Below are 22991 nucleotides of genomic sequence, written 5' to 3'. Positions count from 1 at the left end.
TTACCCACATTAAACAACGACTCTAGGTGTCCAATTGTCCCCCGGCTTACTATGTGTAATTTACAAGTATGTGTCTTGGGAAGACCAATCTCAGAAAAAGGGACAATCTTAATTATCATGTTACACAGGACCAAGAGTACCTGGATAATATGAAACAATAAAATGTGACTGGTAGATGATCAGAAAGATGATGCTGATATGATGATGCTTTAAGAACTCCAGGTAAGTTCAATGTAAAGTTGGAACTTAATAGCCAATCTTAAAAGGATGAAACAAATTGAATATGATGAATAATTTACAGTGTTAAAAGTAAACACATATATACTCATTCTCATGCATCCACAAGTGTGAAAAGTAAAAAAGATCAATGCAAATCAAAGCATATAAAAAAATTTAAAGATGGCATCAGCAATTTACTGATTTTCCAATTATCCATTCCCTACAAAATAAACCCTGCTAAAGGGATTCATCAAGATGTGATATGTGAACCCGGCACTACTTACATATAATACCCATACTACAATGTTAACCATAAAGATCACAAAGTACTTGAATCTAGTAAAACAGAAGTTAATTTTCTCTAGTTGGGGGTAGGGGAGGAGGAAACCCTCCCAAATCCTTTGAGAATCCACTAGAAAGAGAGACACCTCCTCCCCAAGAAAAATAATTACACAATGTTGAGTTCTGCCCTAAAGTGTAAAAATCTGGTAATACTAAATCATCTCCCCTGGATAAACACAATGAAATCTTCTAATTGGGCAGAGTAACACAAACATCTTTTCTTTCTTGAAATCAACCCCTCTTTTGCATCACCCTTTCTACCTTAGATCTGTCAAATCCAGGGGTTACTTGCTGGTCTTTCCCGACCTCACCGTGTTATTTCAGCACTCATAACCACTCTACCTCAAAACGCTTTCCACTTGCTGCTTTCAGACATTACTCTCTTGAGTTTCCTTCTATCTCTCAGTCCCCTTTGCTGGCTTCTCCTTCAGACTATACAACCTCTAAACTAGAGGTTCAAGTCTGCATCCTGGACCCTCTTCTCACTACACCTTTCTTCTCTTGATGAGCTTGAGGGATGCCCCAGACAAGAGCCTCTATATAGTGGTGTCTCCCAAATGTATATGTATCTCAAGCTTATGAGTACAACTTGAGTCTAAAATATTCTTCTGAGCTCCATTTACCTATACCTAACTTCTATTTTCTACTTGACACCTTCATTTGGATGCCTCATTGGTATCCTTTTTTTTTTTTTTTTTTTTAAAGATTTTATTTATTTGACAGAGAGAGATAGCGAGAGCAGGAACACAAGCAGGGGGAGTGGGAGAGGGAGAAGCAGGCTTCCCGCGGAGCAGGGAGCCCGATGTGGGACTCGATCCCAGGACCCTGGGATCATGACCCGAGCCGAAGGCAGACGCTTAACGACTGAGCCACCCAGGCGCCCTGGTATCCATCTTAAGCCTAACATGGGGCACCTGGGTGGCTCAGTCGGTTAAGCATCTGCCTTTGGCTCAGGTCATGACCCCGGGGTTCTAGGACTGAGTCCCGCAGTGGGCTCCCTGCTCAGCAGGGAGTCTGCTTCTCCCTCTCCATCTGCCTGCCACTCCCCCTGCTTGTGCTGTCAAATAAAATCTTTTTAAAAAATAAAAAATAGGGCGCCTGGGTGGCTCAGATGGTTAAGCGTCTGCCTTCGGCTCAGGTCATGATCCCAGGGTCCTGGGATCGAGTCCTGCATCGGGCTCCCTGCTAGGCGGGGAGCCTGCTTCTCCCTCTGCCTCTGTCTCTCTCTCTGACTCTCATGAATAAATAAATAAAACATTTAAAAAAAATAAAAAATAAAAAAATAAAAAATAAAGCCTAACATACCCACAAAGGACTCATTTTCTATGCTGCCCTCAACCCAAAACACATACACACTGGAATAGTGGTCCTATTCCAGTCTTGTTCCTATCAGTAAAACATGGCCATCATCGTCTACCTAATTGCTAAGACCACAGAAACTTGGAGCCATTCTTGGTCCTTTTTCTTACCTCCCATATGCAATCCATCAACAGGTACAGGTGTTCTAACCCCATGTCCACTGCCACCATCTTAATCCTAACTGCCATCACCAGCTGCTTGGAACAGAGCAAACCCTCCTTTCTGGTTTCCCTTTTTCCACTCATGCCTTCCTCCCAGCTATCTTCCACATAGCAAGGAAGGTAGGAAAAGACTTTTAAATCGCTACTGAAATAATGTCACTTCCTTGCTTCAAAACACTGAATGGCTTTCCACTGTTCTTAGAATGAAATCCAAACTCTAGTTTACATGATTCTGCATCACGTGGTACTACTCCCCACCTCAGGGCCTCCGTGTCTGTGCTTCCCTCATTCTGGGATGTTTTTGTATTTTTCACAAGGTTTTCTCCTTTCTTCTCATCTGTCAGGTCTTTGTCTAAATGTCTTTTTAAGCCTTCTCCAAGTAACTTCCTTACCCCAATTGCTCTCCATCACTGCACTGTTAATTTCTCTCTTACTAGCTGACACAACTTGTAGTTACCTAACCTTCTACCTGGTTACTGTCTATATTGCCTACTAGAATTCAAGTTCCAGGGAGGTTTGAAACTCAGTGTGGGGAGTTGAGGCTCGAGCTGCTGTGCACTCAAAAGAGGAACTGGGGCCAGGCACCTTTCTCCTTACCCCGGGCTGGGCCCTGCCCCACCTGAGTCCTCCTGGGTGAGATGGGCTCAGCCAAGAGGACCCCAGTCACTCCAGCAGCCTCCACCACACAAGCTTGTGGCCCAAGTGATGGAACCCTGTTTACCTAGTGCCAGCATCCTGCACACTCCCATCCCAGTGGAGAGCTCTCCACAGCCAAACCTACCAGCAGGGGAGCAGCTGGGGGGTCCTCATCAGATCCAAGACTCAGACCCCTGCTCTTCTACCCTTGGCACTGCATGGACACCTGTGAAGACCAGCAGCAGAGAGGCCCCCAAGCCCACTGGTGAACAGCTGAGTGCAGTATTTGAGACCGAAGGCCCCAAATCGAATCTTCCCCCAGAGCCTGTTCTGCCCTTAGAGGCAACTTCATCTTCTGAATTGGACATGCCTCTGGATACCTAGTTTTCCCCTGAGAACCAGATGCCACCCTAGAGCCAGACTGAGCTCCCCTCCAAGCAGGTGTTCTCCAAGGAGGAAGCAGAACAGCCCTCAGAAACCCCTGTGACTAGCCAGGGCTTGGACAAGCCCTTAAGAAAGAACCTGAGACTCCCCAATCCTCAGGTTCTAAAGCACAATAGATGGATGGTAAATAAAAGGCAAGGTCCTATGGAGATCACTCCTTATCATCCTGCAGGATGACAACTCCCCCAGAACTCTGACACCATGACAGGGTAAGTGGCCTTCTCCCCTGCGTGAAAATGCTAGGGAGCTAAAGGAAGCAGACCTTCTGGGAACTGGATGACTTCTGAAAACTGGAGGCCGAGTGTGGAAGCAGGGCCAGGACCAGGATAAGGAAAATCAGTACTTTCCAAACTTGGTAGAGAACTAGGCCGTGAGTGTCTCCAGTGCTGAGTTCACCAGGGTCCTTGTGATATAGTATCCTCTCAACCCCTTCTTTCCCTGGGAGACTAGATTTATTTGAGAGACAGAGAGAGAGAGCGCACGCGCATGCAACATGGGAGGAAGGGCAGAGGGAGAGGCAGAAGCAGACTCCCTGCTGAGCCCATCAAGGGACTCAATCCCAGGACCCTGAGATCATGACCGGAGCAGAAGTCAGACGCTTAACGACTAAGCCACCCCAGGGGTCCCTAAAACTTTTCTCTAAGTAAAATCCTTCCAAGCTGTTCTATCCATTACTATTTGAAAATGTGCTTCTATGCCTTTTTCTACAGAACTTATCAGGATCCACCCCACAGCAATTTTCCATCTATTAATTAGATACAAACACTCAATGTCCTGGTATTACACATAATGACCATCATTTCAATGCTAGTAGACCCTACTGAGACTCTCCATTAAGTATTAATATTTAAAATTTAATATTGCCATAACTCAGTCCTAGAATCAAGTCAGATGTGACACCTGTGGCAAATGTGATGTTAAATGCTATTTAAGAGCTTGATAATACAGTCCCTTTATTTTGGCCTGGCCTTGCCCTTTGTCATATTCAGGCTCTTTAGAAAGCAGAGAGAATTCAGTTTTTGACTACTTTGTTAACTGACGTATTAGTGAACAGTATGCTGCCCCAGGTAACAAAACCCAGTGACAACTTTCAATTATGTTCTGCATATGAAAACTGTTGGCTTCCTGGGATTTTCCTGACTGGGCTGAGACATTACCTTGGCCTTCCACAGGTTTATCACCTATGCAGTGCAGCATGGACTCTACAAAGCAATCCATAGTCACTTGCATATAAGACTTCAAGATGACCACGAGCATACAGCAATTCCTAGATTACAATTTTTCAGCAAAGGGCTCTGATGAGCTTCTTAGCTTATAGAGTAGGAAGTTTCCCAGAGGATCAGAGACATATTCTGACACCATTTACTAGGTCTTTTGTTTGACTTTACAGCATGGGTGCGTAAGAGAGGCTGAATAAGAATGGGCTTATTATGAAACCCTGTTTCACTCCACTGATGATGGGGAATGTGTCAGATGTCTCAGGCGGGTGCCACCATCTATAACATAACTATCTGGAATAGCTTTAGGATTTAGGGGAACATTGCTAGGAAGTCCAATTTACTTAGCACCCCTAAACCCACTCTCACTTGTTGGCAAACAGTAATCATATCAAGTCAAAACATGGTAATCAAAGGTACTGGTATTTTCTTTATACAATCTTCTCAATCTAGCCTAAAGCACTGATCCTGTCTTTTCTATCACACTGCAGTCCCGAGCTCCTCTGTGATTCCGAGAAGGTGAAAATTGCCAAAACTGCTTGGGTGCCAAGTCAGAAAGACTGCCAGCAACAGACAGCTGTAAAATGTGACAGCAATTTCCCCAGCTCTTTCCATTATTTTCTGAAAAGGGTAATGAAGACATTCCATTAAGCCATCAGACTCAAATTAGGTTTTTGTGTCTGTGTTTTAATGTAACAAATATGTACTGTTTATCTTCTCTTTCTTGGACAAGGTAGGAATGGCAAAGATGTAATCCCTGCTCTCAAGGAACTTAAAATCTACCCAGGAAGAACAAACCAAACAGCACTGCGGAAAGACGCTGCTTCTTTTTGTTCAATACAAGTAGCTGGAGGACGAAAAATGCTTCCAATCCTTTAGAAACTGTCACTCCATCATAAAGTTCCAGGCTTCCAGCCCTTATGACCTCAGTTCCATATTCTATCACCTTCGCTAAAATTGTGTTTTAAAACATTACAGTATCTCCCTCCCTCGCATTTTCACTTTTTTTCCTACTTGCTTCTTCCTCTCAGCCTACAGACCACACTCTTAATTCTATACTTTAAAGGCCAACAGAAAAATTTCCTTGACCTCCCATAAGGCTTGCAGCTCTCCTCCTACTCTGCTTCTTTTTTCTCCAGGTCCTTGTTATATCCCCCACCCCTCCTGTGTAGACATCCCTCAGAGTACAATTCTCAATTCACCTCTTCCCCTTGGCGATTAGGAGTACTTCAGCCATCATCCAAACTTTTAAATCTAATGTGTACCTCCCCCAAAGCCAGTTCCAGCCTCAGCATCCCTGCCAGCCCACCTCAGATTCAATGCATGTAACCTAAACACACAGATATGTCATGATGCCTGCAGCACACTTTCAAATGGTCCTGGCAAAGTATAGAGATAAGAGAAAAGGCAATCCATAATCACTTGCATATGTTTCAAGAAAAAAGTCATGAGCAGGGGGGCGGGGGGCCGGCACCTGGGTGGCTCAGTCGTTAAGCATCTGCCTTCGGCTCAGGTCATGATCCCAAGGTCCTGGGATTGAGTCCCGCATCAGGCTCTCTGCTCCGCGGGAAGTCTGCTTCTCCCTCTCCCAATCCCCCTGCTTGTGTTTCCTCTCTCGCTATCAAGTAAATAAATAAAATCTTAAAAAAAAATAAGAAAAAAGTCATGAGCACACAGCAATTCCTTGAATATATATTATATAAGGTGAAGTTTTAACAGCTGAGAGAATGATGTGTGTCATTTCAACTTTTCCATAGCTTTGAAATTCTTCAAACTAAAAAAATTGGGGGAAAAACCATGTAGGATCAGAATCAAGGAGAAAAGTCATGGTCTCTGCCTTTTAAGGAGTTTATAATCCATTTGTCTAAACAAATCTAAAATTAGATTAGGTAGATGTGGAGAATTCAAAGACTGATTAACAATAAACTTAAATATATAATCAAACTGCAAATATTGGGGTACCTGGGTGGCTCAGTTGGTTAAGCGTCTGACTTTGGCTCAAGTCATCATCTCAGGGTCCTGGGATAAAGTCCCAGCATCAGGCTCCTTGCTCAGCAGGGAGTCTACTTCTCCTCCCTCTGCAACCCCTCTCAGGCACATGTGCTCTCTCATTCCCTCCCCCTCCTTGGTCTCCCTCAAAAAAAACAAAACAAAAACAAAAAACAAAATATTTACTGAGAGCCTACTACGTGGCAGTAATACATTAAGCACTGTATTTTTTTTTAAAGATTTTATTTATGTGAGAGAGAGAGTGAGAGATAGAGAGCAGGAAAGGGAAGAGGGTCAGAGGGAGAAGCAGACTCCCCGCTGAGCAGGGAGTCCGATGCGGGACTCGATCCTGGGACTCCAGGATCATGACCTGAGCCGAAGGCAGTCGCTTAAGCAACTGAGCCACCCAGGCGCCCACATTAAGCACTGTATATGGTCAACAAAACAAACCTTGGAAAGAGGATCTATCTAACCCCTCTGCTCCCTCAAACGAGTTCTTCTTCCAGCCTTACTGATGTCTGTTAATGGCACCACCATCTTCCCCAATACCCAAAGAACCTCTGAGTCCTTTCAAGTCCTACATCTCTAAATCAGTGGCCAAGTTCTCTAGATTCCACTGCTTTCCACCTCTCTCCTCTCCACTTTGATGGATGCCACCTGTCCCCAGGCCCACCTGGCCTCCCGCCTGGACTACTGCAGCTCTCTCCAACTCTCCTGCTTCCCACCCAACTCCGCTGAACCCTTGCTTTGTCTCTATCCAGATACTCAGTTCTAACTGAATCAGACTTCAGCTCAAAAGGGTTTCAATGATTCTCCCAACAACTATATAATGAAATTCAAAGCCTCAGCCTGACACTGAAGAACACAACCTTTATCTCTTACTGCTATTCTCCCACTCAGGCCATAGGTTTATTCACTCCTACCTAAAAGTGTCCTCCCGACCTTTCCTGTGCTACAGAAACATCTCTTACTCTTCCCACTCCACTTCTCATTTCCTCCAGGAAGCTTTCCCAGATATCTAAGTGCTCCAGACACCACTCCTCACACCCAGGTCAAAGCAATCTCTCACTGCTTCTGAACCTTCATAACATGTAATGTGCATAAACTTTCCAAATAATATTCATGTTTCCAAGGACTATTCAAGATCTGTACATGCATTTCTCACCACCCTTACAAGACAACGAACTCCTTCAAGGCAGTCAGTTTTCATGTGTTAACAGGGACTCAAGGTTTGTGACAAGAATTTAATATTAGTATCCTTTACAAAGTCCATAAGAACTGTGAAATGTGGCCTTGTAAGCTATAAGAATCTTTCCTCAAAATACTGTTAACATTTAAACAATGGGAGGGGGCGACTGGGTGGCTTAGTCAGTTAAGCCTCTGCCTTGGGCTCAGGTCATGGTCTCTGGGTCTTGGTCTCTGGGTCTTGGGATGGAGCCCTGAATAGGCTCCCAGCTCATCAGGGAGCCTGCTTCTCCCTCCCCCTTTGCCCCTCCCCCACTCGTATGCTTGAGAGCTCTCTCAGATTAAAAAAAATCTTAAAAAAAAATGGTATAGGGGGGTTTCCTAACTTTTTTAATGGTAAAATATGTAAAATTTGCCATTTTTATCATTTTTAAGTGTAAAATTCAACATCATCACAATGTTGTACAACCATCACCACTATCTCCAAAATTTTAATCACTCCAAACAGAAACTCTTGTACCCATTAAGAAATAACCCCCTCATTCTCCCCTCCCCCAGCCCTGAAAACCTCTAATCCTCTGTCTCTATGAATTTACCTATTCTAGGTATTTCATGCAACTGGAATCACAATATTTGTCCTTCTGCATCTGGCTTATTTTACTTAGTATAACATTTTCTTTTTTTTTTTTTTTAAGATTTTATTTGTCAGAGAGAGAGAGCACAAGCAGGGGGAGTGGCAGGCAGAGGGAGAAAGCAGGCTTCCCGCCAAGCAGGGAGCCCCACATAGGACTCAATCCCAGGACCCTGGGATCATGACCTGAGCCAAAGGCAGACGCTTAACCGACTGAGCCACCGAGGTGTCCCTAACATTTTCAAGATTCACTCATATTGTAGCATGTATCAGAACTTCATTCCCTTTCATGGCTAAATAATATTCCATTGTAAATATCACATTCTGTTTATTCACTCATCTGTTGATGGATACTTGGGTTGTTTCCTCTTTGGGGTTATTATGAACAACTATGAACACTGACAAGATCTGTTCGACTCCCTGTTTTCAATCCTTTTGGGTATATACCTAGGAGTGTAACTGCTGGGTCATATGGTAATTCTGTTTAGCTTTCTGAGGGACAATAGCAGTACAGTTTCACAATCCAGACACATGGTCTTTTGGTAAACAAAACAGTCACAAGAGTCCCTACTCATTTAGTAAGCAATTCATTTCTGGATAGATTTCCTTCCTTCCTATCATTCAAGCCCTAGGTGATGATCTAATTTCCAGGAACCTGACCCTTGTTTGGGGGCTACTTTGTGCTGACACTCCAAGTCTCCCGATTCTCGCTGTTTTTCAACACTGCCTCTACCCACATAAAGGCAACCACACTGCACTGGTAACATTCCAAATAAAAATTATTATGAAACTCAACAGTGTTTTAGATCCTGAAGTCACATTTTTATCTTTAATGCATTTAGTAACATCAGATGGATGAAAAACACATTAAAAGGGTTCTTTTCAGGTAAGATATAGGATTTTGTAAAGGACTTCTGCTGAATGCATTTCTTATACCCAAACAACCATTCAAAGCAAGCTAAACTTGGACAAGATGTATAGGCCTTTACTATTGCAAGGAAAGGACCTCTTTTCCTTTCAAGGTTAGCGGCCTGGGACTTCTAAATTGACATCTCATTATTATTGCCATCAATTCCAGATTTTATAAAACCAGAACAATACAATGATGTACATTCACAGAAACTATCTTGAAGGATACACACAAAGTCCAAGTTAGCTCCATATTAGGAGCATCTCTGAGCAGGATCAGAAGAGATCATGAGGGGGATTTTTCGCTTTTTACAGCACAACTTCTACATCTCAACTTTTCAAAAACACTCAGATTATTGTATAATGGCTTAAAACTGTATTTAAAATACAAGCAATAAGAGGCAATGTTAGTTGAAAAAAAATATGAGCTATTAAAAGGAGCTAAATGGACAAATCTAATAATATCAACATCTAACACATACAGAAAACTCTAATCTCATTTGAATTTTACAATACTGTGAGTTAGGCAAATCAGGTAGTCGGCCCTTTTAGTAAATGAGAAAAAGGTTAAAAAATTTTAACTTCTTCAACAAATGCATTACATTCTTAAAATGTTCTTCACTTTGGCCTTTAAATTATCTTTAAAAGAGGTAAGATTTAGCTGGGCGCCTGGGTAGCTCAGTCGGTTGAGCATCCAACTCTTGGTAGTGTTTTGGCTCAGGTCATGATCCTGGGGTGGTAGGATCGAGCCCCATGTCCAGCTCTGAACTCAGCAGGGAGTCTGTTTGAAATTCTCTCCCTCCCTGCCCCCCCTACCCTGCTCACGCTTGCGCACATGCTCGCTCTCTCTCAAAATAAATCTTAAAAAAAAAAAGGTAAGATTTAGCTGTAAAGCTTTAAGACCAACTGTATCTGATTACATAGTTTTTACAGAAAAATAAAACGCACTTACTTAGTGGGCTTTACACATTTAAGAAACACAAAAATAATCATTAAATATAATAAAGTCATATAAAACAAGAATTTTTATTATTCTCCACCGTGCTTGAAATGTTTAATAACTTCTCAAAGACATTTTATCCTAAAATAGTAACTCTAAAAAAATCTGAACTTTTAGATTTCAAGTTGCTGTATGAATAGTTTACTCAAAATACTAGTAATCCCTTAGGTAAATTCTGAAGTGAAAGAACTTGGGAAAATGTCATTTGTTACATACAGACATACTGTCTATAGACACTTATGTCTACAGATTATAGAGCTGTAACTAGTCAATTTAGCAAAGCTTGAGCCCTAGGCTATAAATAACAGGTGCAAAACTGACTCTAGTGGCCCAGAGTTCATCAGCTAACTAAAAGGCATAATTTTATTTAAGTCAAACTTTAAAAAACTTAAATAAATAAAAAGCATAATTTTACAATCCAGGATAGGGCATGCTTTAGGAAATCATTACAGTAGTTATGACAGTATTTTTTTTCCTAAACAAATAGCCAAAATGGAAGGAAAAAGTCCAACCAAATGCACAGTACATGAGTTGGGAGACTATTATTTCATCTGCATATATACATAAAACCAAATAGTTAAGATACCAAAGAATTTGGTTTATGTGGCAATATAGAAAAATTTTAAAATAATTCACTTAAAAAACTTCTGACCTGGTCACTGAATATAATCTGCACTCTATTCTTAAAAAACAAAACAAAACAACAAAAAAAACCCCGAACCTACTCAACACAATATTCAACACTGACGATTTAACTTTATGTGCTCACACATTATAACATATTTAGCAACTGCATTTCACACAAGTTTAAGTTCAGTAACTTTGAAGTTTGCCAAGTAAAGTGCAAAAATTACTGGAATGCAAGCAGTGCACCTTCAAGAGAAGCAATTCTTCTACTGATCTGCAATAATCAACTGTGTATTGAGGTTACTTTGTGCCAACTGCTATATTTTATTTTATTTTATTTTTTAAAGATTTTATTTATTTGACAGAGAGAGAGACAGCGAGAGCAGGAACACAAGCAGGAGGAGTGGGAGAGGGAGAAGCAGGCTTCCCGCAGAGCAGGGAGCCCGACGTGGGACTCGATCCCAGGACCGTGGGATCATGACCTGAACCGAAGGCAGACGCTTAATGACTGAGCCACCCAGGCGCCAACTGCTATATTTTAATAAAGTAACACGTTTAAATTTAAAACCACGGGCTGAATACTGATTGAAAAAAGGCAGTCTTATAAAGGATTAATACATAAGATATGTTAATTCAAAGTCAATTGTTTAACTCATTCAAAATAGAATTTATAGTTGATGAAATTACAATTTCAGAAGGACCAAACTATGGAGCTCTCATGCTGAGTAACATCAGAAAAATTTACTAAAAATAAACATGCACGCATTCAATATGTCATTTAATCCATACATTTTTAACTTCAAAAAGTATCCCCAAATTATCCTCTTCCATCTCAAATAATGTACATTAAAATATTTAATAATTCAATCCCATAAGGTACCAACACAAAAACACAAAACCAAATTTAAGATAGCTGAATACTGGCACTACTATAGGACACTTAGTAATACTAGTAAGCCAACACAAAGTAGAAACTGTAATTCATATTACCTAAGCAGCCATACTGAAAAATGTTTTCAGAAAATAAAGCAGTCTTTTTTTTTTTAAGATTTTATTTATTTTTATTTGAGAGAGAGAGAGATGGAGAGCATGAGTAGGTGGGAGGGGCAGCAGCAGAGGGAGAAGGAGACCCCCCCGCTGAGCAGGGGGCCTGCCATGGGGCTCCATCCCAGGACCCTGGGATCATGACCCCTGAGCCAAAGGCAGAGGCAGGCACCCAGGCGCCCCAAAGCAGTGTTTATTCTTAAAACTCACCATAATATACATTCTCTTGCAAATTAAAGATGCCTAGCGTTTTCTCTGAAATTTAAGAAATTTTTTTTCAAAACGTTTAGGTACATCACAGTTTGTCTCCCCACAACCAACCACTCAAAAGCCATCCAGTTTGGTGCTTCACCCAAGCCGCGAAACATTCGCAGGTTTCACCTTGGGGGGTAATGAGGAGGGTTTTCCAAGGATAAAAGTTCTACATGTTCAGCAGCACAAATCTCTCACATATGAACGCAGCTCAAATGGTATGAAACAAGTGTACTTCTCCTATTTTTTAAGTTATTAATCCCATAAAAACCTTGAAGGTGTTTACAATTTTAAAGCTGACTGCACATATTTGCAAGAAAACCATTAGGTTTTGATATTGATAGAAGTTTTGAAACATGCTTTAAAAACTTTATAATTTCATCAACTAAAATCTGAACTCACAAGAGGCACACTGGAAGAGACACGATACCAAACAGGAGCAATAACTACACAGCACGCATCTACCATGGGGAATGCCCAAGGATTCAACACAACCAACCAGGGGAAGCTATAAGCTCCTATCTGAACAATGATTCCACTAAAATAAAAAAGTAAAATGTCACAGCCCTAGCCCTTGCCTATCTCTCCACTTTCTCAATAGTATGAAAAGATTCTTAAAAGCCATGAGAGAAATCCTTAAGAATAATTAAGTGGTTCAGTTACAAACAATAATTTAAGAGCATTTCAAACTCACGACTTTTCCTTACAAAACAGGACAAATTTTACAAAAGAATATCCCACACCTGACCAACGGTAAGAATGTATGTAACCAAAATGGCAATATTAAAGTTTCCATTTAACCCATTAACCACACCTTAGAAATTTCAGTGTTAATAAATATTTCATTTAGTTTTTCAACTTGAATATTTCCACATGCTTCTTTTAAATTCTATGCACGGCCACTGAATATTTTCTTCGTAACGTCTTCTATCTCTAAGTTTAGAACACTTCTGAAATGTCACATCCCATTCCAATACTAAACCTGAGAACTGAGAATTAGGTTAAATGTACCTAATTTTTAAATTATGGGAGTAATAGATTTGAATTAATCTCCCTTAAATAAATGGCTCTATTACAACATATTAAGTCCTTCCTCACTTCACTGTTGACTTAATAAAATCCAAGTGTTCCACCTTGCCTCAACAGTAGCAAAACAGTTATTCTAAATAAAGTGATTGGCAAACACTCCAAAAAGCTGGAATCAAATTGCTTTGAAACTGAAACACACATGTATGCCGTATAAAGCAATTTTGAGGAAATAAAAAAAAGCACACCCCCATGGAAGAGCTTAAATCTATAAAATTTAAAAAACAAAACCTTTTTATCAAAGCCACAAATTATTTCCTGAACTGATCTGCCAAAGTCCAACACAAAATTTATATATACAATGAAGTTTGAGAATCTGCTGTGATTTAACTCTATGCTCTATTAGCTTAACCGAGAGCTTGAATAACAGATTAAGACGGCAAAGCCATTTTCTAAACCAAAATGTATCTGAGTATCTAAAAAGGTTTTACATCATCCCTAATGATATATCCAAGATCCACGATTAGGCCAAGTGTACACCTTTAAATTCATTTCAGTTCTGTTTGATATATGTGAAAGGGTCCACGCCAGATAAATTCATTACTTCTCTTCAGCACAGCACTGAAATTGTCAAGAGGCTCATCAAAACATTACTCCCAGGTTAATCAATTTCAGTTGTTACTTCATGTTAGCACCAAAATAAGCATTCACGAAAGAAAAGAAGAAATTTTTAATAAAAAGAAAACCCCCAAGATAAAGATTAGAAAAATTTTAAAAAGAAAAAATTGTGAAAGGAAGCTCACCTGCAGTTAGGTGGAGGGTCTAAAGTGATGTCTGCCAGTTCCTTCTGAATCCTGGAATCAGGGAAGTGAGAGAGAAACACAAGAAACATGAAGGCGTTGGTAGCCTCCCACCGGTAATGCATAGGTCTGGCAGATAAACCTAACTGCCTGCCATGATAACTGGGTTCTACTGAGGGAGAAGGCAACTACACATCAAAAGCTTCAGGTCCGTAGTTAGAAAAAAACTTTTTTTCCCACAGGCAGTGAGCTGGCGGTGCGGGGTCTCCTGTTATTATCTAAAATGTTTCGGTTCCAGTCTTGCCTCGCACACTAAGGCAGTTGTATTTCTCGGGGTTTTCCATTTAGGAAATAAGTGTAAAGCTTCTGGCTTGCGGACTCGTTTCCTAAGTTGCATTAGAATGTGCCGGGACAGAGTCACTTCTGCGCTGCACGTATTCTCCCCTGGACGGAGAAACCCAAGCCGCCGCGCGGGTGGGAAGGGCGCGCCCCCCTAGTCTCCGCCCGGGTCACCCCTGGCACCTCGGATGCCCTCCGGGCCGCCTCGACAGAGCGCCCCCCCCCCCACGCCGCCCCGCGTCCTCAGTGACGAAGCCAACATGGCCGCTCCCCGCGAGGCCCCTCGGGCCCTAACTGACCTGCCCGGCGTCGCGGGGTGCCGGCGCGGCGCAGGCCGCAAGGCCGACCGGTCCGCTCGGCCGCCCGGGCTCCCCGCCCCCAGCCCGCGCGCACCCGACGACTCGAGCGGCGCACGCCAGCCCCGCGGGTGAAGTTGCCGGCCAGGGGTGGGGAGAGCCCGCGCCGGGACGCTCGGCGACTCCCCCGCTCGCCTCCACCGCGCCCCGGGACCTCCAGCCCCCACGCCGCGCGCGGAGCCCTGGGCGCCAACACCCCCGCCCGCCCCTCCAGCGAGGCCGGACACCAGCAGGCGGCCCGCACAGGTGCACCCAGCCTCCGTCCCTCACAGCGCTCGGACTCTCGGCCCCCCTTTCCGGGCCTGCTTTTTCCTGGATATCCTCTAAATTCCCTGGGGTCTGCCCCCTTCCTTCTCCATCCCACCAGGCACACAGAGCCCGGGACACCCGCCACTCCGCCCGGTTGTCTATCTCCGCACCAACCCACGACTTCACAAAGAGCCCCATCCCCCACTCCTAGGCCGACGCCACCAGGCAGTTCACACCAAGCCCTGGCCTTTGTCTTCTGCTTACCTAGGCGCTTAGAGCATCAATTAATAAGACAAAGTTTGAGGCCTTTAAGCCTCTTCCATCTACTAAATGGTGTCTTCTATTTTTATAACCTTTCTTGCTCCTATCACATAAAACCCTAAAGGGCTATGTTACAACTTAAAAATTCTCACGGAGGTAGTACGGGAGTAAAAACTAAACACCCACATTCTAAAGGCAATCAGAATCACAATGGATGCTTTTCTCTCTCCAAAGGTTCTCTGAGGGTGGGAAGACAGGCTGGGTAGATGCAATGGGGAGTAGGTTTTAGAAGGCACTGTTTTTTCCATGTGTAAGTAGAGAGAAATTAAGGGTGGTTATTGGGGAAGTTCTTTAAACCTTCCTATTGGAGGACACTTCCTGTCCCCCACAAATCTGGTCAGCTTTAGAAAGGGGTTCGCTCACAGTTTTTAAGACCTCTACTTAACTGTGTCCTGCTAAATCCTTTTGCTACCAAGAAGCGTTTCAGTTCTGAGACATTCCCAAACACCGGTGCTGCTGTTTGACTCATTATTGTATGTTAGACTAAAAGTCTGGAATCCTGGTTTCCTGATTATCTGTATGTTAGAATGACTGTACCTTAAGACCTATGTACATAGGCAAAAATATCCTCCACCTGAGCCCAACTTGTATAAAAATACATATAGACTTCATTTCTGCCAATCCAACCTCTACGATATGTACTGAAAAGGTAGTTACTTCTTTAATGCCTAAAAAGTATAATACCAGTTTTAACCACTTCATCTCGACAATGAACATTTGCACCATTTCCATAATACTGACAAAAGATTTGTAAAAGTAACTCATACATGTTTCACAGAGTAATTCTTGTCCAGACCACTCTCAATGGGGGCTTTTCCTCTATCCATGGACTAGAAACGAGACCACTTTCCAATATGTAGTTAAGTAACTTTATGTCTACCAATTCAGGCTTCTTTTTTATTCTATCTCCTGGTATATGTGCCCCTTCCAAGTCTACGAGCACCAGTTAGCTTCCAAGTCAATGTATTTCAGAGAGCAGCTTTAATAGGGTCCCACTAACATTAATTTCCCCCTTATTCTCTCCTGGACGCTGCCCCTCTCCTTCACTATTAACCTGAGCTATGCTTTAAGACTAACAGCCACTCTTTCAACAACAGCTAAAACTGATGTTAACTTCATACGTAAAATTACCCTTTGTAGCTTCCCACCTTTCATTTTTTGTACACCTACTTTTTCCCAGGAATTTCCAAGTATGTTTTTAAACTTCCTTACCATAAATGGACAAATAGTGTCTAATGAAAAATCCCCTCAGTAATTGCTGGCATAAAGGAGACTATTTTATATTTGACACCTGTGCTTTTACCCTCAAGTATATTCATGTGCACCAGTGATATCCTGGTGCACGAAGAATACTAATAACCTAAAGCAAATATCCTGCCTTACTCAGGTCAGGCCAAAAGCTGTTCCAGCATGGATCAGGGAGCACAGGTACTGCAGGTTGGGGTGGGGAGGAGTAGGGAGTTGTAGAGATTAAGGAAAGCCCCATTCAATGTGGGCAGGGGAGATGCCAGGTTCTAAAAAAACGAGCACAGGACTAATCAATGAGGGCCAGTTTGGATTCCCAGGAAGCTGAGATGCCATCAAACCACCCCTCCAAAAATAAGAACAATCTTGCTAAGGCATCTTGCCATTTAACTCTAAACCTCTACAGTTATTTAAAATAAGCTAACGTCACTCTCATCCCCCCCATGGTTAGGTCACCAAAGCACTTTACCAACTTTTCAAATTTCTGGGAGAATGACAGAACAAACTTTCACTCTGAGTTCCAGGCTCACTACTCAGTGGAGACTAAAGACTCACATTCCATTTTATTTTACGTTTCTTTAAAAAAAAGATACCCCTATTTAACCCACCATTTGTATTCCTTACTATCTTTCTGGTTTGCCACTTTAAAGTTTAATGACTGTCCACCTGAGAGCAGCAGGATTTACGAAAGGGCAGGGGGGTTCCCAGGAATCTGCTATAGATTTTAAGGGTCATGGAGATCAAAGAATATTACTGAAGGATGCTCAAGGTAAAAAAGTAGTTTCTTCCAGAGACATAAGAGGAAAACAGTAAAGAAAAAGAGCCACTGTTTGAATTCAGCTTGGAAAAATAATAAAAAATTTTTACAGCATATGATGATGTATCATGAAAAAAATGAGTCTCCCTGGAATTTGGCAAAATTGAAGCTTTTAAAGAGAAAAAAAAGAATCCCCCAAATAACCTAGAATACCCATTTTACATTATCAATTCATTTGCCTCAACTCTCCAAATCAGAAGAATCTCTTTAAGTTCCATCTGAAAATATGTTTTCACTTATTAAATTTTTTACCCCACTAATAGAAGACTTATTCCTTACGCAGTTTGTGGAGAAAGTTCCACTCAAAAAAAGATCATAGTGCAACAGGTGAGGAGGAAGCAAGATGGTAATAGGATTCATTTTGATAGTTGTCTGGGCAGGTATTAGTAATTAAGTGGGATGACAGCCTTGAGAAGGGTCACAAGCTAGTGATTAATAGGACAAGTAATTTGAAATCAGATTTGGGGGTCACTAATAAAAGTAATGAGGATTCTTACAAATTTCACCAAGAAATGAGAGGCAAGCCACAACAGCTGCACGTGGACGATTAAAAGGAAAAAAAAACAGAAGCAAGAGACTAAAATAATTAAAGCTTCCAAGGCCCTTTTTTCATTTTTAACAACACGCAAACCATGAGGAGCATTCAAGCTACCCCTCATTGGGAGGCAGACGAAATGCAACAAGAGGTAGTTCGGAAAATAGGAAGCCTAGGGGGTTGGGGGTGAAGTACGGTACCTCTTGGCGCTGGTAGAGAGGAGTTTGGAGTTTTTGCTCATGCTGACTTTACTCTCCTTCTTCTTGGGGGTGTTTGTTTCTTTCTCGGTTTGCTGGTTGGAGGACGAAGATGAGGAGGAGCTGGTGCTGGCCCTCGAATCGTCATCCGACATAGCGAACCCCCCACCCCACCCCGCAAACAGCCCCTGCAGGGGGAGGGAAACAAAACAGAAACACACAGACCATGCAGTCAGTGTAAATAAGGAACTCGGGTGCTGTCAGGAGGGCTTTGGCCAGGGGTGCACACGGTCGCCCACCGCCCTCCACTCGCTTTTCAAAGTCTTCAGGCCCATTAAGGCTTTAGTAAATCCGACGCGGCTTGCTTATTTTTGGCCCCAAGTGGGGAACGCGGTGGGAAAACGATCGGGATCACAGCGAGCGCCCCCCCTGCGCCCCCCGGGGCTCCCCTCGGGGCAGGCAGAGGAGAAGCCGAGCAGGCGGGGGCGGGGAGCGCCTCGGCTGGGCAAAGAGGGAAGGTCCCGGCTGTGTGCCGGCCTCGGGGCTGTTTCAGTCGGCTTTCCGGGGGTCGCGGGGGGCCAGTGGCCAGGGCGAGACAGCGGGGACCAGGAGTGGAGTTTGGCGAGGTCGGGAGAGAGGAGGGGAGGAGAGGAGTAAGAGAGGAAGCCGAAACGGGGGGACGGAGGCGGGGAGCGGGTGCCCGGGTGGGGGAAGGGAGAGGCCGGCGGGGGGGGAAGGGGCGACGAGGCCCGAGGCCCCCCCCGCAGCGCCGCGCCCCGACGCCTCTCCCCGCAGGCCTGTGGTCGGCCGCCCGGCTCAGGGCGGCGCGGCTGGGGCGGGGGTCCCGAGCACACGCCCGACTGCCACCCCTAGTGGGGGTGGGGCGAGGGTGCGGGTGGGGGGGGCTCGGCCTCCACAGCGGAGGAATAACAATGAGCCCTTCCGCCCGGGAGGGGTTAATCCCCGCGGGCCCCCGCCCCGGGGGGAAACGGGGCTCCCCCGCCTCCCCCTCCCCCGCTCCCGGCCCCCTCAGCGGCCAGTGTGGGGCTCCCGGGGCAGCGCTGACAGTTCAAGCCACAATGCCCCCCCCACTCCCGACGCGGGCGGCCCCCGCACCCCACGCGGCCCGGGGTCCCTACCCATCCCCCGCGGGCGGGCCCCGGACCCCTGGGGCCCCTCAGCCCCTCTCCGCGCCCCCCCCAGCCCCGTGCCGGGCGGTCCGGGAGGCGCGGGTCGGGGGAGGCGGCGAGGGGTGTCCCCGAGGCCAGGCGACGCGGCCGGGGGGCGGCGGGCGGCGGGGGGGATCCCCGTACCTCTCTTTGTGTCTGGCTCCTCCGTGCCGCCGCGGCGGCTGCTGCTGCGGCTGCGGCTGGGCCTGGCCACTCGTGTCTCTCTCTCGCTGGGAGAGAAGCGGAAGTGCAGCAACAGCAACTATTAAACAGGCAATGGCTTCCCCCAGCCACACACGCTCGCACACACACTCCTCCTCCTCCTCCTCCTCTTCGCCCTCACCCCTCCCCCACCCGGCCCGGTCCCACCCACCCGCGCTCCCCTCCCCCTGCACACCTCCGGGGGGGGCGCGAGGAGGACACAGGGGACCCCGGGAAGCCCTGCCCCCTTCCCACCCACTCCCCCACCCCAGCGCCGCCGCGGGACGCCAGGGAAGTGGGCGAGGGGTGAGAATTTTCTCTCAAGTGGTTTGGGGACCTGGATCCTGGGCTGGAGAGGGGAAGCCGTTCCGAGCTGGGGGGCGCTGGGAGCGATAGGAACTGTATGGAATAGGGCGGTCACGGGAGGAAGTTCTTTGCAATAAGGGCTTTTGGAAAGGGGGGGGTGACAAATTGGTGGGGAAGGTAGTAATTTGGTGGGAAGGACTTTGGACTAGAGAATGCGGTGGAAACTCCCCCTAAAAAGTGATCAGTTTAAGGGGAAAAAAGAAATCCCACAACAGGGTTTCCCTTTGAGCTGACACTGGCTTCTCCCTCTAGCAATTTACCTGCTAAGAGCAGAGGTCGGTCTAGGCACGCCTGTGAGAAAAATCTCAAAGTAGTTTTCTGCTCAGGCACGTGCAATTTTACAATTTTAGATTCTTTTAGTCACTTTTTATAAAAAGTGGTGGTGTTTTATGAAAGTGATACAAAGGATTCGTGACAGGTAAAACCAACGTGTAGCAGGCTTACAAATGTGAGAAATCACTGGGAAAAAGCCCTTTGCTACTGAATTAGACTGGATTTAGAATTCTGGGTGTCAGTTTATTTATTTATTTATTTATTTATTTATTTATTTATAGTTTAGTTTACTTTAAATAGAAAGTTGGATTTTTGGAAATTAGATCAAAAGTTTTGGGACTCTGGAAACTGCTTCAACAATAATATAAATGCTATTCAAATAATCTTAATATTTTTAGAATAATCACTCAGTAATTCTTATGAATTGTTCCTTGTTTAGCATTTTTACCAAGGTTAAGATTAAGCCATCAAAAAAAGAGGTTAATGCATCAAATTATGATTTAGTTTCTCACTTGTCATTTCAGTTGAAGGAAACTGAAGGTATATGTGCAATGCCACATATACAGGGTCTGGTACATTAAGGAGACTGTGAGTCAGATTTCCACGGCCCACTCTAAATTATCTCATTCAAATTGCCATCCTTTTCCATGGCAACAGTGGCTTCAGTTACCATAGGGCAACACAACAGGTGTAAAGCTTATGGCAAATCCACTAACTGGGAAAACAAGCACTCTTACCACCACCTGAACCCCTTCTAGCCTCAATATTGAAACTCCAACTTTATCAGGACTCATAAAGTAATTGTGCATGCTTACCAGGAAACCTGTATCTACCAGGAATTGTCATAGACTCAAGAAGTCCAAAAGCTGGGAAAAACTTTATAGGTCTTCATTTCAGCCTCCAGCCTCCTACCTTTAGACAGAGCTATCCCTCAGTCAATGTATAGAAATTTTGAAAGATCCCCATACTAATGTTTGGTTTCAGGAGTCCTGAAAGAGTATATATATATATATTTAAAAGACATTCCCTGCTGTATGTTATTTGAAAACATCAACCAAAAAAATCTCTCTAAAACCAGGTTGTAGGGCACCTGGGTGGCTCAGCTGGTTACGCGTCAGGATGCCAGGGTCCTGGGATAGAGCCCATGACTGGCTCCCTGCTCAGCAGGGAGCCTGCTTCTCCCTCTTTCTCTGCCTGCCACTCCCCCTGCTTATGCGCTCTCTCTGTGTTAAATAAATAAAATCTTAAAAAAAAAAAACAATTTGTATATTTTTTCTGCTTCTGATGAAAAATACATAAATTCAAGAGAAAACAATAAGCAAATATGAAATAAACTGAGTTGGGATGAAAATAAAGTTATTAAAATTGAGATTTCCTCTTAGAAAAATTTGAGTTTCTGATACTTTACATGTACACACTATGAGTACACCCAGTAAAAAATCATATATGTATAAAGAAGAGAGCTGTCAGAGAACACAGGAAAATGATAGGTTTGATTTGCTGATATGACTAGGATGGTGGGTGAATTTTTTTTTTTAATTTTGGTTTACATATTCGTATACTTGGATACTAAATATAATAATATTTAAAGAAAAAACAAACACCTGAACATGGTAGTTTGTGTTGCATTGTTGATGCTTGGATTGGATCTGTCCCTGAGGAAATAAATCATGTAGTTGAAGGGTCCCCCCTCTGTAAGAAAAGTGTTTTCCCAACCACCAGTCTAGAAGGATAGTAGCCCTTTTTTGTGTACTGGTCCTTATCTCTAACCCTGGTTAGTGCTTTATGGTTTGAGAATGACTTCCTGAGGGGGAATAAAAACCTTAAAATGTTTAGAAAAGAATTCACTGCTCTCAAAAGACTAATCGTTACATCAGATTATTTTAAATATACAGTGGTCTCAGTTATAAAAAACTAAAAATTCATTTGCAACCGTCCAATTTTACTTACTAGCTACAAGGCCTAAGGAGTTAAATTGACCTCCCTGAGCCTCAGTTTCCTCGTCTATAAAGGGCAAGACTACCTGTGCTGTACTGACTGGCAGAGTTGTTAGAAGAATCAAATGTGGCTCTATAATAAAGATGGTTTGTTAACTGTTATGCAAAGTAAATTATTAATAATCCCACCCTGATACTAATTCTCAGGAATTTTGTTAGGACATGGAGACTTTATGACTTAGAATTGATGACAAAAATAAAAAACCTCCTATGAGAGTCAAGGAACCATAGAATTTTATTTACTAGAAGGGGCCTAAGATATATTCAAGATCAAATGCCTAGTGTTATAGATGAAGAAATTAAGGCAAAGAAAGCCTGTATGTCTTGTTCAAGGTCATGCAGTAAGTTGATGGCAAAATTGTGGCTACGGATCATGCTGCCTAAGGATGATATGGGAGGTGGAAGAGGGGGAAGCCTCAATTACATTAAAAAATATGTATTAAGGCGCACCTGGGTGGCTCAGTAGGTTCTGAGCCTGCTTCTGCCTCTCCCTTTGCTTCTGCCTCTCCCTCTGCCACTCCCCCTACTTGTGCTCTCTCACTCTCTCTCTCTCAAAATAAATTAACAAATAAAATCTTTTTAAAAATGTATTAAATATAAAAGAGCTCTAGGGGTGCTTGGCTGGCTCTGTCGGTGGAGCAAGCGATTCTTGATCTCAGGGTTGTAGGTTCGAGCCCCACATTGGGTGTAGAGATTACTCAAAAATAAAATCTTTTTAAAAACTGGATAATATTTTCAAGAATATATTAACAGTTGGGCTCCTGGATGGCTCAGTCGGTTAAGCATCTGCCTTAGGCTCAGGTCATGATCCCAGCATCTGGCTCCCTGCTCAGCGGGAGCCTGCTTCTCCCTCTCACTCTGCCTGCCGCTCCCCCTGCTTGTGCTCTTCTGCTCTCTCTCTGTCAAATAAATAAATAAAATCTTAAAAAAAAAACATATTAACAATCAAGACAGATGGGAAAGTGAAAAAATGGAAGCAAGTTAAAGGAATCACTACTTTTACAACATTTACTTAAAACAATGACCACTACTGAAGTTCCCTACTCCCCATTCTGAGAATAATCGTCATTGTTTATTTATTTCAT

General features: G+C 43.7%; 1 protein-coding gene and 2 pseudogenes across 2 annotated transcripts in view; 1 reads left to right on the top strand and 2 right to left on the bottom strand.

Annotated features, from left to right (window-relative positions):
• The window catches only part of UBE2E1 (ubiquitin conjugating enzyme E2 E1), a 79363-nt gene extending 60001 nt beyond the window's left edge, over window positions 1-19362 (bottom strand). The window contains exons 1-3 of one of the 2 annotated variants that reach the window (XM_028099164.2): window positions 19214-19362; window positions 17904-18088; window positions 13845-13895 (exon numbers count right to left, since the gene is read on the bottom strand). In XM_028099164.2, coding sequence (XP_027954965.1) covers window positions 13845-13895; window positions 17904-18055 — 203 coding nt within the window. In that variant the 5' untranslated portion in view covers window positions 18056-18088; window positions 19214-19362. The remainder of the gene's footprint in view (window positions 1-13844; window positions 13896-17903; window positions 18089-19213) is intronic. The other variant, XM_028099165.2, reaches the window with a different exon arrangement.
• On the top strand, window positions 2720-3528 carry LOC114205631 (cell division cycle-associated protein 3 pseudogene; annotated as a pseudogene).
• LOC148165066 (uncharacterized) lies at window positions 18103-19043 on the bottom strand (annotated as a pseudogene).
• Window positions 19363-22991: the final 3629 nt, after the last annotated feature.

The sequence above is a fragment of the Eumetopias jubatus genome, unplaced genomic scaffold, assembly GCF_037043125.1.
Source record: "Eumetopias jubatus isolate StellerSeaLion01/CBP00866 unplaced genomic scaffold, mEumJub1_p1.0 scaffold_1, whole genome shotgun sequence".
NCBI lineage: Eukaryota > Metazoa > Chordata > Mammalia > Carnivora > Otariidae > Eumetopias > Eumetopias jubatus.
Note: the sequence above shows the minus strand (reverse complement) of the source record. Positions and strands in the feature narration are given on the sequence as shown.